The following is a 16,903-nucleotide window of genomic DNA, read 5'->3' on the forward strand; positions in this document are numbered from 1 at the left end:
ACTACAACTCCCATCGTCCCTAGCTAACAGGACCAGTGGTCAGGGATGATGGGAGTTGTAGTCCCGAAACAGCTGGAGGGCCAAGTTTGACCACCACTGTGTAAGGCAACCAGACACACATTTCTCTAGGAATATGAGGAAACGATTCAGACCCCTTTTTCATGTTTGGATTTTTGGTGTTTTTTGGGGGGTGGGGTCCCAGCCACTCTTGCTCTCCAGCAAGCGCGTGCACCGCGCATTAGGGGTCCTGCGAGTCTTCTTGCACGCAGAAGGAGCGCGCGCACCAGGGCCTGGGACAGCAGCCTGGGACGGCCTTTGCAGCCCCGCCTGCTGGGCGGATCCCTCCGGGCGGAGATTGGGGCTGGCCCAGGGCGCCGAGAGCGGAAGAAGCTCCCGAAGCGAGAGGAGGTGGAGGAGGAGGAAACTTTGGGGAAGTTTGAATTTATTTGTGCTCCGGGGGAGGCGGACGGGCGAACACCTTCCGCGCAAAGGAGCGGGGGACGGGGCTCTCCATCCTCGCCAAGGGGAGGCCCTCCGCCCCGGGAGGCCCCGATCCGGCCCCGGCGCCCAGCCATGGGGGACCCGGAGGGAGAAGGGGAAGAAGCGGCGGCGGAGTTCGAGCGCCACTGGCGCCTCGAGTTCCCCGGCGAGGCGGCGCCGGCGCTGCGCCTGCACTCGGTGCCTTCCATGGAGGAGGAGCTGGGTCGGTGCCGGCGGACGCTGCAGCGGCTCCAGCGGGCCCTGGAGGAGGAGAAGTTCAAAGTGGTCTACTTGGAGGCGGCGCTGCAACGGCGGGGAGGAGAAGGAGGCGGAGGAGAGCCGCCCGCCCCGGCCAGCCCCTGCGCGCCCGGGGCGCACAAGGAGACGCCGAAGGGTCTTTCCAGCCCCGGCGCGCCTAGGGCGCACGACTCGGCGCCGGGGGAGCCCCCGTTGGCCCGCCGCTTGCCTCCGCCGCCGCCCCCTCGCCTCTGGAAACGCCCCCCAATTCGGGAGCTCCCCGACGGCTGCGGCTCCCCCGAGCGCCACCTGCGCCTGGTCCAGGAAAGCGAGTCTCCCGGCTGCAGCTGCGACCCCGAAAGAGCGGGAGGAGGAGGAGGAGGAAACAGCGACTGGAGCTGCACCAGCTCCGACCACGAGGATGCTTCGTCCGTAGGTAGGTCTCCGGGCGAGGAGAAGGGGTCCTGGCACGCCCCACCCTCAGTCTCTCTCCCATTTTCCAGAAAGACTGTGGTAGACTGCGTCTGCCCAGGGAGGCTCCATTGAAGGGACTTGGCTTTGTCCCGTTTTATTATAACAACGTCATTCCAGGGATATGACCGCAGCTTTGGGACTTAACTGCCTTGTGCTGAGCTACATCTTTGGGCTATCTGGCACTTATGGAGGAAAAGGCTGTCTCTGGCTTCTGGCCAGGATGGCTCTGCTGGAGGCAGCCATGCTTCTGAATGCCAGTAGCTGGAAACCGCAAGAGGGGAGAGTGTTGCTCTTGTGCTCAGGTCCTGCTTGCCCATTGGGGGCGTCTGGCGCCAGGCGCATTTTGTACCAGGCTATCAAAGTGAGGATGCCCAGGTGGTGGGATGGTGTCTAGCACTCTCCATCTGGAAGTTCCTACCATTGGATCTGGGCTGTTTTCACACACTAAGACCACATCCTGTAGAATTCTCACGCTTACATTCTATCTGAATGAATTTCAGGAACCAAAGTGCTTTTTCTGTGCAGCCTGAGCAGGAGTAGTGAAAACATTATAGTTAATTGTTGTAGTTTGTCTTCACTGACCCCACCCTCACTGCCCTGCTCACAGCTGTGAAGAATATTCCTACGTTATGAATGGTCACCATTAAGAAAAAGAGCTAGGAATGAGCCAATATATATGTGGACTGTCCCTGGATTTAGTGATTTTTCTTCTTTAAGTTCTCTAAGTTCTTAATCTAACTCAAGGTTGCCATATAAACTAGGTAACCAGATGTTTAACCGAGTATCAATCACCGTCAGTCCGTCATCTGATATTCCATTTTGGCGACTGTAACTTTGGTTTAAGGAGCCATTTGCCCCTAGCTTATATATCTGAGTTTCTAACACTGCTACCTTAACTTGCTGGAGAATCAACATCCCTTGATAAATAAATAACAACAACAAATTAAGTGCCTCTGCAGGAAATTAATAATACATCCTTCGACAAAGGCTAATGGATGCCCTCTTTAAACTTCTTTATGGTTACATTGTATGGTTTTATGACTTTATAGTTGCAAACCGCTTTGATGTATATTCTTTTATGACAAAGCAATAGGCAAACAGTTTTTATAAATAAATTATTATTATTATTATTATCATCATCATCAACAACAACAGTTTTTTGGGCGCAAACCTCCCCACAGCCCAGCATTGCAGATCCCCGGCTCAGCCTCAATAATCAGACCTGGAACCGAGCCCATTGCTTAAAGCAAGACTTGGGTTTGTTTTCGTTCTGCCAGCCGCAAAGCCTCTCCAGGGAAGACCGAGGCAGCACCTCAGAGAGAGCAGGATTGATGCCGCTGTCAAAAGAGCTTAATAGGTCCAGGACTTTCAGGAAGAGCATGTTATTGCCGGGTTTTAATTTGGCCCCTGGAGGCAAATCCTCTCTCAGCTACGCACACATCGCTTTGAGGGGGTTACGGGATTCATCCCTGCTGGAAACGTCCTGGGGTGTCCAAGCCAGTTTTCAGCGCTAACACTCAATGTAGAGTTGTCTTGACAGTAATGGGAACCCAAGGTGCCCCTGAGCATGTACAGAGGGCCCTGTACTAATGTCTGAGTGGCCACACCTTCCCCAAAACATCTGCGGTTACAGGGAGGGTTGGGATTAGAGGGAAATTAAACAGTCTCTTGGTGCAGAAGTAATGAATGTCATGGCCCAAGGCAAGGGGTGCCGGACTCCAAATCCCATCAGGCCACAGCTCAGTGGCAGGACAGCTGCTTGGCATGCAGAAGGTCCCAGGTGCAACCCCCCAAACCCCAAGGCTGCCTACACACCATACATTTAAAGCATATTTTCCTCCTCCTCTGAAGAATCTTGGGAACTGCAGTTTAAAGGTGACAGGAACTGTAGTTCTCTGTAGGGGTGAACTACAGTTCCCGGAATTCTTTGTGGGGGGGAATGTGTGCTTGAAATGTAAGCAGCTCAGATGGCAAGAGGTGGGAAGGGCCTCGGCAGGGGATCTTGAAGACTCGCTGCCGTTCAGAGCAGGCAACACTGGCCTGGGTGGGCAGAGAATCTGACCTGATAGTAAGGGGAGAGGGGAAGAACTGCAGCTCAGCAGAAGACCTTTGGAAGAAGAAGGTCCCATTAACAAGGACCAGGTGGGAGGCGATTCAATTTTTATGCAACTTGGGAGTCATCTGATGAAGCTGAGAGGTCAGAGATTCTGCAAAGTCAAGAGGAAGGACTTTGTCACACAGCACAGCTACGCTGTTGGCTCCCACCAGAGAGAGCGACAGATTGCCCAAATCAGCAGCTTTGAAAGCGGGTTAAGGAAAGTCATGGAGGTTAAGGCTGTTGCTGGCCACAAGGCCCAATGGCTCTGTTCTCCATCCTCTGCTGGAGGCAGTCAATGCCTCTGAATGCCAGTTCTTGGAAACTGCAAGTGAGAGTTCCTGCTGCCTTCACGTTCTGCTTGTGGGATTCTCATTGGGGGCCCACTGTTAGAAATTCAGGTGTATAAGCTAGGCACCAAGATCCCCAGATGGTAGAGCTGCCAGGCGCCATTCTGGCACCCAGGCGTCTTCACTCGGTTGCCAGCGGCCGATTGCCAGGTGCAAAATACGCCTGGTTCATTTTGAAGGTTGGCAGTGGCAGGGAGGTGGAATTGCACCGGGCCGAATCCTTATTTCGCCCACCTGCGTGGGCCACTTTGGATGGGTGGTTAGTCGCTGCCGGACAGAGTAGGCAGTCTTGAACCAAATGGGTCAGGAATGCATTTTCAGCTGGGTTCCTCCCGTGCGGTTGTTGCTTGTTTGTTTGTGTGTGTGTGTGTGTGTGCACACCTGTGCACACCTGGGACTGTCTAGAGCAGCCGGATCATAGAATCGTAGGATCATCAAGTTTGGCCCCCACTTTCCAAGGCAGTCCATCCCACTGTCAGAAGCGTTTTTCCTTGGGGCTTCACTAGTTTCAGCTTCAACTTTGAAACCACAGGGACTAGCAGCTTAGCTCAATTTTTTTTTTGAAATCGTTTTTATTTGATCTTACAAATATAAATTTATAACAATACCAAATACATATCCGTATACAGAGATTTCTCTGAATTGCCAGACATCTGCTCCATGGGTCCTATGATCAACATTTAAAACTGCATATAATCTATATTTTGTATCCATCCATATTATCCATAGCATTTGTTACGTTACAAGTAAAATTAGAATCCTGCTAATGTTTCCATCTGCTTACAGCGGTCTGCTAAATAGATTATAAAATTTCCCCCATTCTTTCAAAAAGTTTTTCTCCTCTTGTTTTCTGAGTTTTCCAGTCAGCTTTGCCATTTTTGGCATAGTCCATCAGCTTAGTTTGCCATTTCTCTCTGGTTGTTGTCGTCGTTTAGTTGTGTCCGACACTTCGTGACCCCCTGGACCAGAGCACGCCAGGCACTCCTGTCTTCCACTGCCTCCCGCAGTTTGGTCAAACTCATGCTGGTAGCTTCGAGAACACTGTCCCACCATCTCGTCCTCTGTCGTCTCCTCCTTGTGCCCTCCATCTTTCCCAACATCAGGGTCTTTTCCAGGGAGTCTTCTCTTCTCATGAGGTGGCCAAAGTCTTGGATCCTCAGCTTCAGGATCTGTCCTTCCAGTGAGCACTCATGGCTGATTTCCTTCAGAATGGAGAGGTTTGATCTTCTTGCAGTCCATGGGACTCTCCAGAGTCTCCTCCAGCACCATAATTCAAAAGCATCAATTCTTCGGCAATCAGCCTTCTTCATGGTCCAGCTCTCACTTCCATACATCACTACTGGGAAAACCATGGCTTTAACTATACGGACCTTTGTGATGTCTCTGCTTTTTAAGATGCTGTCTAGGTTAGGGACTCTATTCTTTCCATCTCTGGGCTAGTAGCATCTGTGTGGCTGTTGTCGGATACATAAATGTAGCTCAGCTTTTTTTAAGGAAAGCTGAGATTCTCTTGTGCAGCTGGGCCAATTCCCTCCCCACTTGTTTTTGTGTGTGTGTGTGAGAGAGAGAGGGGAGCGTGTTGCCCAACCCACCTAGTTCCTTTCCTAACCAGGAAGTTGCAGCTTTTATATTTTGTATTATCCTGGAGGAACTTGGGTGCATTTGAGCTGAATCTGGCCTTCGTGGGGAGAACTGCCTGCGACAGCTCTTTCTGAGACAAGATGCTTGTCCAAAGGTCACGGTCCGCGTTGCCAAATTGATGGTGGTACATCTGTGTCTTTTGCGAGGGAGGTTTTCCTCCAAGGCTGTTGACCTGTGTCCTATATAGTGATGCTGCCACGTGACACCCTCTTTTTTCTTCCTTTCTTTAATTAGCTAAAAGCCCTCTTGGCAGGTTTGCGTCCTGCGGCACTTTAGAGCCAAGCTCTGCTTAGGTTTCCACTGTGTTTGGCATCCTTTTAGACCAGCCGTCACTAACCTGGCTTCCTCCAGATGCTTTAGGCTACAGCTCCCACCAGTGGCACCAACGGAGAGCCAGTGTGGTTAGAGCGCCGGACTAGAACCTGGGAGACCTGGGTTCAAATCTCCCCCTCTTGGCTATGAAGCTGACTGGGGGTGACCTTGGGCCAGTCGCTGGCTTCTCTCAGCCTTACCTACCTCGCAGGGTGGTTGTGAGGGTTAATGGGAGAGAAGGGGGGAAAGCACGTACGTCACCTTGAGCTCCTTTGGAGGAAAAGGTGGGATATAAAGACAATAAATAAAATATTATATGACAGCAACGCCTGGAGGGTCCCCCAGCCCTGATCAAGATGATTGCATTTGCTGACCAATTCTGAAACTTCATTAGCTGTTTTCAGGTTTCTTTATTTTTAACTTCGTAGTTTTATCAGCTGGTTCTTTACAGCTGTACTGATCTTTAGGTAAAGCTTTGAGAGCCAAAGAGAGTGTTTCTTTCAGCATTTTGCCATTGCAGAGCAGAAATGGGCAAACTCTTTCAATTTCTTGGTGCAGAAGTCAAAGTGCAATCTTGCATGTGCCTCCAAGAGTTTAAGAGACTCACCTGCAGCTATACGACTGCAGCCTCCGCTTGGTTTTAATTTTGAAGAAACTTGATTTAATTTTGAGAAACTTGGTTTTAATTTTGTTTTTGGAAGAAAGTCAAGGTTCTAGTCCCTAGCGTGGGGGGGGGGAAGAAAGGTAATTGAATGCATGTTCTGGGGAATGCCCAGTGGAACCTTAAAAGGCTGGGACTCTTGAAAAGCAATATTCAACAAATTTGACAGTTGGGTGCTTCATATAATGTGTCACTTCCAGTGTGGCTGCTTGATGACAGCATTATATTTTATGTATATAGGAAGATATAATGTATTTATAAAGTTAGGCTGCAAAAATATAATACAGTCTCCAGTTTGGCTCTTTTATACAGATAATATTCATTGTGTGTGTGTGTGTGTAATTTTGCATATAATTACTCAGGCTTCCTTTAAAAAATGAAAAAACTGACATTGCACAAGCAGACATCAGCAGGTCCTTGATGCAGGAGGAGAGCCAATGGAGAGTGAATGGTCCAATGGAGAGCGAAGCTTGATTGGGTCAGAACCCCCAAGTCCTGTGTGTAGATCTGCATCAAACGGGATTCCTCCTCCATGTGCAGCTGCGTAACATTTAAAGGCCTTAACCACTTGAGACCAGGTTACTTGAAAGGCCTCTGTCTCCATGCTTACCTGCCCAAACATTAAGATGGAGTGAGGAGGTCTTGGCCCATGTATACCAGCTGAATGAAGTAGAGCAGAGGGTTACTGCAGACAGGGCCTTGTTGGTGGTGCCTCTTCTGGCAATGGAAAACCTCCCCAGGGAAACCTGCTTGGCTCCTTCTGTTTCTTGAGAATCTGGTGGTGTTTTGTTGTTTTTTTTAAAAAAATCCCACTGATTGTGTGAACATTTTTTTTTAAAAAGGTTGCAATTGTTTTTATAATACTGTTGTGATTTACCCACTATTAACCTTGTGGATGATCGTTTTCCCTCTGAGCGCAGATGCGTCGCTCTCTTGCAAGAAAGGGCTGTGTCGCTCCTTTAAAAGACTGACCTCTTATTATGGCATAAGCTTATGTGGACTGCATCTGATGAATAGGTCTGTATCCACCAGGGAACTCTACTTCTGAGCGGCCAATATCAATACCATAAAGAATAATATTAATTTATGTATATGGCAGGGGTGAGCAACGTTTTCCCCTAGGCCACACCCTTAAGACCTTGCCATCCCTACTTTGCACCTTCCCTGAGTGTTTCTGCCGCCCTGGAAATGAGTCCTTGAACTCTGATCATGCCTCTTGGCTTGCCTGGATGCGGGGGGGGGGAGGTGGAATTGTGGGTATGGGCCAGCATTATTCCAATCACTTTTGCCTCTGGCCCCACCCACCACTGAGGGCCGGCCCTCAGGTGGTTTCCCAGGTGAGGAATGTGGCCCCTGGGCTGCAAACAGTTTTCCCACCCCATACGTATATAATGTAGAGAGATAATTGATTGATCAACACACGCTTGAGTTGATTGTTCAGTAGATTAATCAACACACACTCGAGTTGATTAATCTGCAAGGCTCTGAGAGTCAAGGGTGCTGGCTTGGCTGGGGGGAAATTTGCAAAACATCCTTTCAGCTGGCCAAGGATTTTAGCTGGGGCTTTAGTCGCTCTGCAGACGTTGTGCGTTCGTGAGAGAGAAAGAGGGCTGTAGGTGGATCAGATGGCAAGTTGTTATCTCCCCGGCTGCAGAAGGTCGGCAAGGAAATGGGTGATCTGATCGTGCTGGCGATCTTTTGCCTTTCCAGTAAAACCACAGTTGACAATTTCCTGAGCTGGTACTGCTCTCTATCCCCCCCCCCCAAGGTTTTCTTTAATTGGGTTGTGATTACTTTATTTTTAGTGCGCAAACCCAAAATTGAGGAGAGGCCTGCTAGACCACAGATGGGGGCGGGAAGTGTCAGAGATCTGATGTCTTTGTCCTCTGCTTGCAGACTTTGCAGAGGCATCTGCCTGTCCTCTGTTGGAAACAGGATACTGGGCCGGGTGGGTTTTTAGCCCCATGCAGGGAAAGGCGAGGGGCAGGTTTTGTGCTGGTACTTCCGTTTCACCACTTGGGGGCGCATGGAGAGGCTTTGTTACCTGGAAGGGATGCAAGATCAGCTGAAAGATGCTCAAGATCCTGACCTTGCCAGAGATCTGCTTGCCCCCTTGACCACCCAGCCTGCTGGCTATCCCTGCAGTGTTCAGCGGCTTTCTCCCAGTTGAAAAGAGCATCCTTGGAATGTGTCCTGGTTGCTTTTTCTTCAAAACCAGAGGGACATTGTTAACGGAGAAATCTGAGGGCTCCCTTGGACAAAAAACAAGGACACCAGCCAGGAATACCAGAGCAGCCAGTCGGCTTGGTCTTTGTTGAAGACTGTCGCGACAGGACTCCCACCTGCCACAAGGTGGAACAAGATGGAAGCCCCAAACAAAAGAGAACCCCAACTTTTATTAGCTGCTAATCCCCATGTTACACCCCCCCAAACGGCATCACTAATACATCACAGTTACATCATGAAAGGGGAGGTCTGGTGGCAGTAATCTGAGCATCCTGGACCCTGCCCCATGGTTCTCCTTGCCCTCCACCAAACACCCATCAAGTGGAACAAAAGAGATCTTTACATTTCCCTGTTTCCCAGCCAAGTTAAGCACACCCTTTTGTCTTCATTGGGTTTGTTATTTCTGGAATGGCTACCTGTCTGGCACTCAGGAATCAGGATGCCAGGGATTATCACTCAGGCAGAGGGGCTGCTGAGTAGCTGAGCTCACATGTCTATATGAATTTCTGAAGTTTTCCCTGTGAGTCAGTACACAGATGCATCTATCAGTGAATTCTTACATTTGGTACCATGCAGCAAAGGCCCTTTGAATAGATAGGAAGAAACTGTGATGAAGTGTTTTGTGGGGACAAGTCACAAAAGTGATTGTGCTGATTTTGGTAGTGGGCTGCATGTGCATGATATCTGCTGGAGGGGCAAGCCCCCCCCCCAACCTATACATAAATTCCTGCAACAACATAAAGCCTTGATAGCTTAATGCAGGCGAGCTAAACTGCGGCCCCTTTTTGATGCAGTTGGACTACAGCTCCCATCATCCCTGAGCACTGGCCACACCAGCAGGGGCTGATGGGAACTGGAGCCCAACAAACCCAGGAGCACTAGAACTGGTGGGTAACCATTCAAGCTGATTCAGGGCGGATTAAAGAAAAGTCCTTTTTTCACGCAGCGCCTAGTTGACCTGTGGAACTCCCTGCCACAGGAGACAGCGATGGGCACCAACCTGGTTGCCTTTAAAAGAGGATTTGACAAATCCGTGGAGGAGGAGAGGGCTATCAATGGCTACTCGCCGGAATGGCTCTGCTGTGTCTCCACGGCTGGGGGCAGCCGTGCTTCTGAATAGCAGTTGATGGAAACCTCGGGAGGGGGCAAGGGCTCTTGTGGTCCAGTCCTGCGTGCAGGTTTCGCACAGGCATCTGGTTGGCCATTATGAGAAGAGGATGCTGGACTAGATGGGCCATTGGCCTGATCCTGCAGCACTTCTAAACAGCTGGGGGGGGGCACAGGTTTCATCAGCAGCCCATTTTGTTGTGGGTTCAAGACTGGGCCAAAGCGACTTGAAATGCAACTTTGCTACCATTGGAATTAAATCATTAAAATTAAGCGACATAAGGGCTAGAATTCTGAGCGAGGGAGAGGGACACTTTCCAGCTTGAGAGTCGCATTGCTTTGTGGGGTGGGGCGTGCCAGTAGTGGGCGGGGCCAGTGGCAAAAGTGGGTGGGGCATTGCATGTAAATACAGTACCTCAAGGACCGCCTCTCTCCATATGAACCTACCCAGACCCTGAGATCATCACCTGAGGCCCTTCTTTGTGTGCCCCTTCCACTAGAAGTCCGGAGGGCGGCAACACGAGAACGGGGCCTTTTCTGCAGTGGCTCCTCGTTTGTGGAATGCGTCTCCCCAGGAAGGTTTGCCTGGTGCCTTCATTTTACACCTTCAGGCGCCAGGCGACTGGTTCCTCTTCTGCCAGGCCTTTGGCTGGTTGACATCCTATACCCTTTTAGATGTGTCTTGGAAATGGGGGGTTATTGGTTTGTTTAGTTTATTATTTTTATTATGCGTTTTGTGCTTTTAATTTTTTTCTTTTTACTTCGTATACCACCCTGAGATCTACAGATGAAGGGCAAAGTATACAAATTTAATAAATGATATTTTCTTGGCTTCTGCGCACAGACCCTCACGCCTTTCTCTCTGCCTTACATCCAAGCGAGGAAGAAGCAGGATCAGAGTTTGAGAACATGCAAAAACACTCCAGGAGGGTGCAGTCCCCCCCCCCCGGCTGTTACAGTCGTACCTTGGAAGTCGAATGGAATCCGTTCCGGAAGTCCGTTCGACTTCTAAAATGTTTGGAAACCAAAGTGCGGCTTCTGATTGGCTGCAGGAAGGTCCTGCAGCCAATTGTGTCTGGAGGCGGATGGAGGATGGATGGCGGCTAACAGATTGAGGTTGAATCCTGACAAGACAGAAGTACTGTTCTTGGGGGGGCAGGAGACGGGCAGGTGTGGAGGATTCCCTGGTCCTGAATGGGGCAACTGTGCCCCTGAAGGACCAGGTGCGCAGCCTGGGAGTCATTCTGGACTCACAGCTGTCCATGGAGGTGCAGGTTAATTCTGTGTCCAGGGCAGCTGTCTACCAGCTCCATCTAGTACTCAGGCTGAGACCCTACCTGCCCGCGGACTGTCTCGCCAGAGTGGTGCATGCTCTAGTTATCTCTTGCTTGGACTACTGCAATGCACTCTACATGGGGCTACCTTTGAAGGTGACCTAGAAACTACAACTACCGGTAATCCAGAATGCAGCAGTTAGACTGGTGATTGGGAGCGGCCACCGAGACCATATAACACCGGTCTTGAAAGACCTCCACTGGCTCCCAGTATGTTTCCGAGCACAATTCAAAGTGTTGGTGCTGATCTTGAAAGCCCTAAACGGCCTCAGTCCTGTATACCTGAAGGAGCATCTCCACCCCCATCATTCTACCCAGACACTGAGATCCAGCGCCAAGGGCCTTCTGGCGGTTCCCTCACTGCAAGATGTTGAGGTTACAGGGAACCAGGCAGAGGGCCTTCTTGGTAGTGGCACCCACCCTGTGGAACACGCTCCCATCAGATGTCAAGGAAATAAGCAACTATCTGACATTTAGAAGACATCTGAAGGCAGCGCTGTTTAGGGAAGCTTTTAATGTTTAATAGGTTATTGTATTTTAATACTCGGTTGGAAACACAGCCAGATGAGCGGGGTATAAATAAATTATTATTATTATTATTATTAGCCCCATCGGACGTTCGGGTTCCAAAAATAGTTTGCAAACCGGAACAGTCACTTCCAGGCTTGTGGCGTTTGGGAGCCAAAACGTACGAGAATTAAGCTGTTTGAAAACCAAGGTACCGCTGTGTTTATTGTTACTGAATCAGGGCTGGTGAGGGGTGTGTCCAGGGACCAGCTCAAGAGAGCAGGATCCGCATTCAGCCCCTGGTCCTAAGCTTCTCCCCTGACCTGATTCAAAGGCTACGCAGTTCTTGCAGTGCGGGATGGCGCTTGCCTGCCCAGGAATGCCTCCTTGAAGGCCTCCCGCTTGCTCTCCACCCCTCCTTGGTGGAGCTGTGCCAGTGCTGCCCTGGGGAGAGGCTGGCCACGCCTCTCCTGCCAAAGCAAACAGCTCTTGTTTATTGGGTGCGCTTGGGCTGTTGACTCAGGCAAGGAGAAGGATGTCCTCTGGCAGGGAAGCCAAGCTGGGCTGCTTGCCTCTAGGGCAACACGGCAACTGCTACGCCCTGCGGGAGTGACATGCCTACCTGTGTGTGTGTTTTTCTCAAGCTTGAGCCAGGAGTGGCAGAGAGACAGAGCCCTTGGGGAAGGGCTGTAGCGTAGCGGTACAGCCCTCGCTTTTCATGCAGAAGGACCCGGCAGCATCTCCAGGTCCTGGAGAGCTGCTGCCAGTCAGTGTAGGCAAAATAATAATAATAATAATAATAATAATAATAATAATAATAATAATAATAATAATTATTATTTATTTATTTATACCCCGCCCATCTGGCTGGGTTTCCCCAGCCACTCTGGGCAGCTTCCAACAGAATATTAAAATACAGTAGACTATTAAACATTAAAAGCTTCCCTAAAGAGGGTTGCCTTCAGATGCCTTCTAAAAGTCTGGTAGTTGTTTTTCTCTTTGACATCTGGTGGGAGGGAGTTCCACAGGGCGGGTGCCACTACCGAGAAGGCCCTCTGCCTGGTTCCCTGTAACTTGGCTTCTCGCAGTGAGGGAACCACCAAAAGGTCCTCAGAGCTGGGCCTCAGTATTCGGGCAGAACGATGGGGGTGGAGACGCTCCTTCAGGTATACTGGACCGAGGCCGTTTAGGGCTTTAAAGGTCAGCACCAACACTTTGAATTGTGCCCGGAAACATGCTCGGAAGCGATACTGAACTAGATGAACCCTTGCTATTTCAACCCCGAATTCAGAACCTTGAGGACTGGAAACTTGGTTTGTTTTTAGGGGAAGGGCAGTGGCTCTGTGCTAGAGCACCTAGGTTCAATCTCCAGCATCTCTAGGTACGACTGGGAAGGACACCCTGCCTGAAATCCTGGAAAGCTGCTGCTTCCAGTCAGTGTGGACAGTATTGAACTAGATGCACCAGTGGTCTGACTTCCTATGTTGTGTGCCAGTTGCTTTCTGTATTGACCCCAAAGGATAGCAGATAAAAGATTTCCATCAGGGATGCTGCTGCAGTGGATTTTCCACCTCCAGAGCGGGTTGGACTAGATGCCCTCTGAGGTTCTGTTCCGGGGGGTTGCCTCCTTGTGCAGAGTTGCGGTAGGCTGCCTCTTCTCTGAGGTCCTCATCCCAGCATGGGGAACGGTCAGAGTGACAATGGACAAATTATCCCGCCCCCAGCAGAAATGGATTGGCAGCAGACCAGAGCAGGCACTCTTGCAGAGTTGCAGCAGGTGAGCTCCTCTCTGGGTGCAGCATTTGGGGCTCTTCCTTAAGTTACTTTTTTTTTTAGGTGCGTGATTTTGAACATGGTGCTTTACAGGTGATTAGGAACGGTCTGGTTCCCTTTGACCTCTTGCTAAAGCAACTTCCTTGTGTGTGTGTGTGTGTGTGTGTGTGTGTGTGTGTGTGCGCGTGCATTTGTGCCCCCCCTGTTTTAGTGTGTCATCCCCCAAGGGGCTTCTAAGGACCGGGATCTGTAGGGTTTCCGGGGGTCAGTTTGGAGCACAAGGGACACCCCCAGAGCAGCACTCCCTAACCTGCTGCCCTCCAGATTATAATTATTCCCATTTATTAAATTGTTACTGCCACCCTTCATCTGAAGATCGCAGCGCAGTTCACAACGTAAGAATACAAAATGAGAGCTCAAAACACTTAATGAAACAATAACTCCCTTTCATCAAACGCATTTAAAAGGCCACAGATTGTTTAATTAGCCAAAGACCTGGGAGAAGAGGAATGCTTTTGCCTGGCACCTAAAGATATGAAGGTGCATGGGGAGCTTTTCTGAGGAGAGTGTTCCACAAGCAGGGAGCCACCACAGAAAAGGCCCCGTTCTTGTGTTGCTGCCCTCGGACCTCTCGTGGAGGAGGCGCACAAAGAAGGACCCCAGATGATGATCTCAGGGTCTGGGGCTGTTCAAAAGGAGAGAGGCGGTCCTTCAGGGATTGCAGTCCTGAGCCATTTAAAGCTTTATAGGTCAAAACCAGCACTTTGAATTGGGCCCAGAAACCAATTGGCAGTCAGTGACGTTGGGCTTTTGTTGTTGTTGTTTAGCCGTTTAGTCGTGTCCGCCTCTTCGTGACCCCCTGGACCAGAGCACGCCAGGCCCTCCTGTCTTCCACCGCCTCCCGCAGTTTGGTCAGACTCATGCTGGTAGCTTTGAGAACACTGTCCCACCATCTCGTCCTCCGTTGTCCCCTTCTCCTTGTGCCCTCCATCTTTCCCAACATCAGTGTCTTTTCCAGGGAATCTTCTCTTCTCATGAGGTGGCCAAAGTCTTGGAGCCTCAGCTTCAGGATCTGTCCTTCCAGTGAGCACTCAGGGCTGATTTCCTTCAGAATGGAGAGGTTTGATCTTCTTGCAGTCCATGGGCCCAGAAACCAACTGGCAGCCTGTGCCATTGGGCTAGGATTGGCATTGTATTCTCAAACCTTCTAGTCCTGGTGAAGCTTCTGAACTGTCTTCAGAGGCAGCCCTACGTATAACGCATTGCAGTAACCCAGCCTAGAGGTTACCAGAGCATAGACGGCAGAAGAAAGATTTCGTGGGACTCCTGGAGGGCAGCTGGCTGGGGAAGTCTGATGCTACTGAGGAACTCTCGCCTATAAACTTCGGATGACTCATTGGTGATGCTCCTGTATGCAGCATCTCCTCTCTGAGGCCGAGGGGACAGCTTGCAACGCTTTCAGAGCTGCCAGTGCTTCTCTCAGGAAACGGTGGTCTCTGCACCTGCCTCTGAGCAGCGTCCCTGCGGTTTTGCTGCCTGGCCCCCCTCAAAAGGAAGCGAAAGCCTTTTGCCGATGGTAAAAGCAGAAACGAGCTCCTGGAGGGCCGGGAAGGATGCTGTCTCATTTATCAAAACGATGATTATTATCTATTGCTTTTTTCAGATAAAAAGAAAAAAGAAAGCAACTTGCAAGAAACGTCTATTAAAAGCAAGTGTAAAAAGCAGTGTAAAACACACCATAAGAACATAAGAAGCGCCTGCCGGATCAGGCCGGTTTCCCACCTGTTCCAGCCACCTGTCTCCACAGTGGCCAAATAATAATAATAATAATAATAATAATAATAATAATTTATTTGTACGCTGCCCATCTGGCTGGGTCTCCCTGGCCACTCTGGGCGGCTTCCAACAAAGAATAAAAATACATTAAAATGTCACACATTAAAAACTTCCCTGAACAGGGCTGCCTTCAGTCCCTAAGAACCTAGGAACCTAGATAGACTGTCTCTGGGCATGGAGGTTCCATCAGAGGAGCTCTGCAGCTGGATCAGGCCAGTGATCCATCTAGGCCAACATCCTGTTCTCACAGAGGCACCAAAGGAAAGCCCACAAACAGGATCCAAGCAGCCCTCTCCGCTCCTGAGGTTTCCAAGAATTGGGATTCATTCTGTTATGTATAATTGTGTTTTTATCTTGCAAACCACCCTGTGATCTTCAGCCTCTCTCCCCTCCGGCTCGTCGCCTTTGATAGCCCTCTTTTCCATGAAGTTGCCCATTTAAGTTTGTTCCACCAGTGTCTCCCATGGGAGCAAGAAATAGACATATATCAAAAAACAGATCCGACAGCCCCAGCCCATCAAAAACTCCCAAGAGGGTGCGAAGGAGGGCCAGTGAAGGGTGTGGCCTGGGGAGGGAGGGAGTCCCAGGGGCCAGACAGAGGGGCCTTAAGGGCCGCACTTGGCCCTGGGCCCAAGGCAGCTCAGAGACTTGCAAAACTCTCGCGTCAAGTTTCAAGTTGTTGGCTTTTAAAAAAGTATTATTTAGTGCATGCAAAAGTTCCCGGGCACACATTTTGTGTGTGTTTGGCTTAGGAGCCAAAGGTAGAAACTGGAAAAAAGAGAACAGCAACCTAAAAAATAATGAGTTTTAAAAGCAGGGTTTAAATGCATGGTGGGGATACGTTTGGATGGGTTCTTCGTAGCCTGGACTTTCAGAGAAACCTAGCCCCCCCTTTTTTTGGAAAGCACAGACTCCCTTTTGGTGGCAATGTGACAGGCAGCCATTCAACTGGTGAAGGGCTCCCTTTTTCTCCCTGGAGAGGGCTGGACCCATCTAAAAACTACTGCATGGATCCCTTTGGGCCACAAGGTGGCGGCCTAGAGCTGGTTAAGGGCAGAGAGGCCAGAGAGCTTCTCAAAAGTAACAGTATATAATTTTACCGGACTGGACCTGTCCTTGATGGCTTCCATTTCTGCATTCTCGTTCCCCCACCAGTAATTGCCTGGGCTTTGGGGACCTTGTGGTAAAGAAGGGAAGGAGAGGATGGACTGTGTGTGTGTGTGTGTGTGTGTGTGTGTGCATTTTCTCGGTTCTTATTTTATTAGAGTTTTGCCTTCCATCGATTAGCTGTCTCTCCCCCTCTGCCTTTGCCGCAGCAATAAGAGTTTTGTGTTGGCCCTAGAACTGACCTCTGAAAGCCAGAAGGCACAGCTGAGGTGGAAAGCCTCCTGAGCATGCACAGAGGGTGTTTTAGCAGAGAGAGCCAGGGTTAGAAATCTCCACCTGGCTGGCCCCTCCAGCCTTCTTAAACAGGTAAACTGAAGAACTTATTCTTGCATTTGTACCCCAGGAGTACGTGGTTCATCCCCTTCCACAGTTAATCTTTACAACGACCCTGCAAGGTAGGTGAAGAGGCTGTGACTGACCCCAGGCTCACCCAGTGAGCTTTGTGACTGAACGGGGATTCGAACCCTGATCTCCCAGGTGCTAGTGCGAAACTCTAACCACTACCCCACACTGGCTTCCTGTTGTACTTCTCCTATAGGGCAGCTGTATAAATTAAGTAGGTAAATAAATACAGTGGTACCTTGGTTCTCAAACTCAATCCTTTCCAGAAGGAAACCAAAGCGTTCCAAAACCAAGGCGCATTTTCCCATAGAAAGTCATGCAAAATGGATTAATTCGTTCCAGACTTTTAAAAACAACCCCT

General features: G+C 50.0%; 1 protein-coding gene across 1 annotated transcript in view; it reads left to right on the forward strand.

The window, feature by feature from the left end:
* The first annotated feature begins 383 nt into the window (after nt 1-383).
* Nucleotides 384-16,903, forward strand: part of ABR (ABR activator of RhoGEF and GTPase) — a 117,420-nt gene continuing 100,900 nt past the window's right edge. Inside the window, exon 1 of the mRNA XM_083587544.1 lies at nt 384-1,153. Coding sequence (XP_083443670.1) covers nt 574-1,153 — 580 coding nt within the window. The 5' untranslated portion in view covers nt 384-573. The remainder of the gene's footprint in view (nt 1,154-16,903) is intronic.

Source organism: Podarcis filfolensis (genome assembly GCF_964270895.1).
Source record: "Podarcis filfolensis genome assembly, chromosome: 15".
Taxonomy (NCBI): Eukaryota; Metazoa; Chordata; class Lepidosauria; order Squamata; family Lacertidae; genus Podarcis; species Podarcis filfolensis.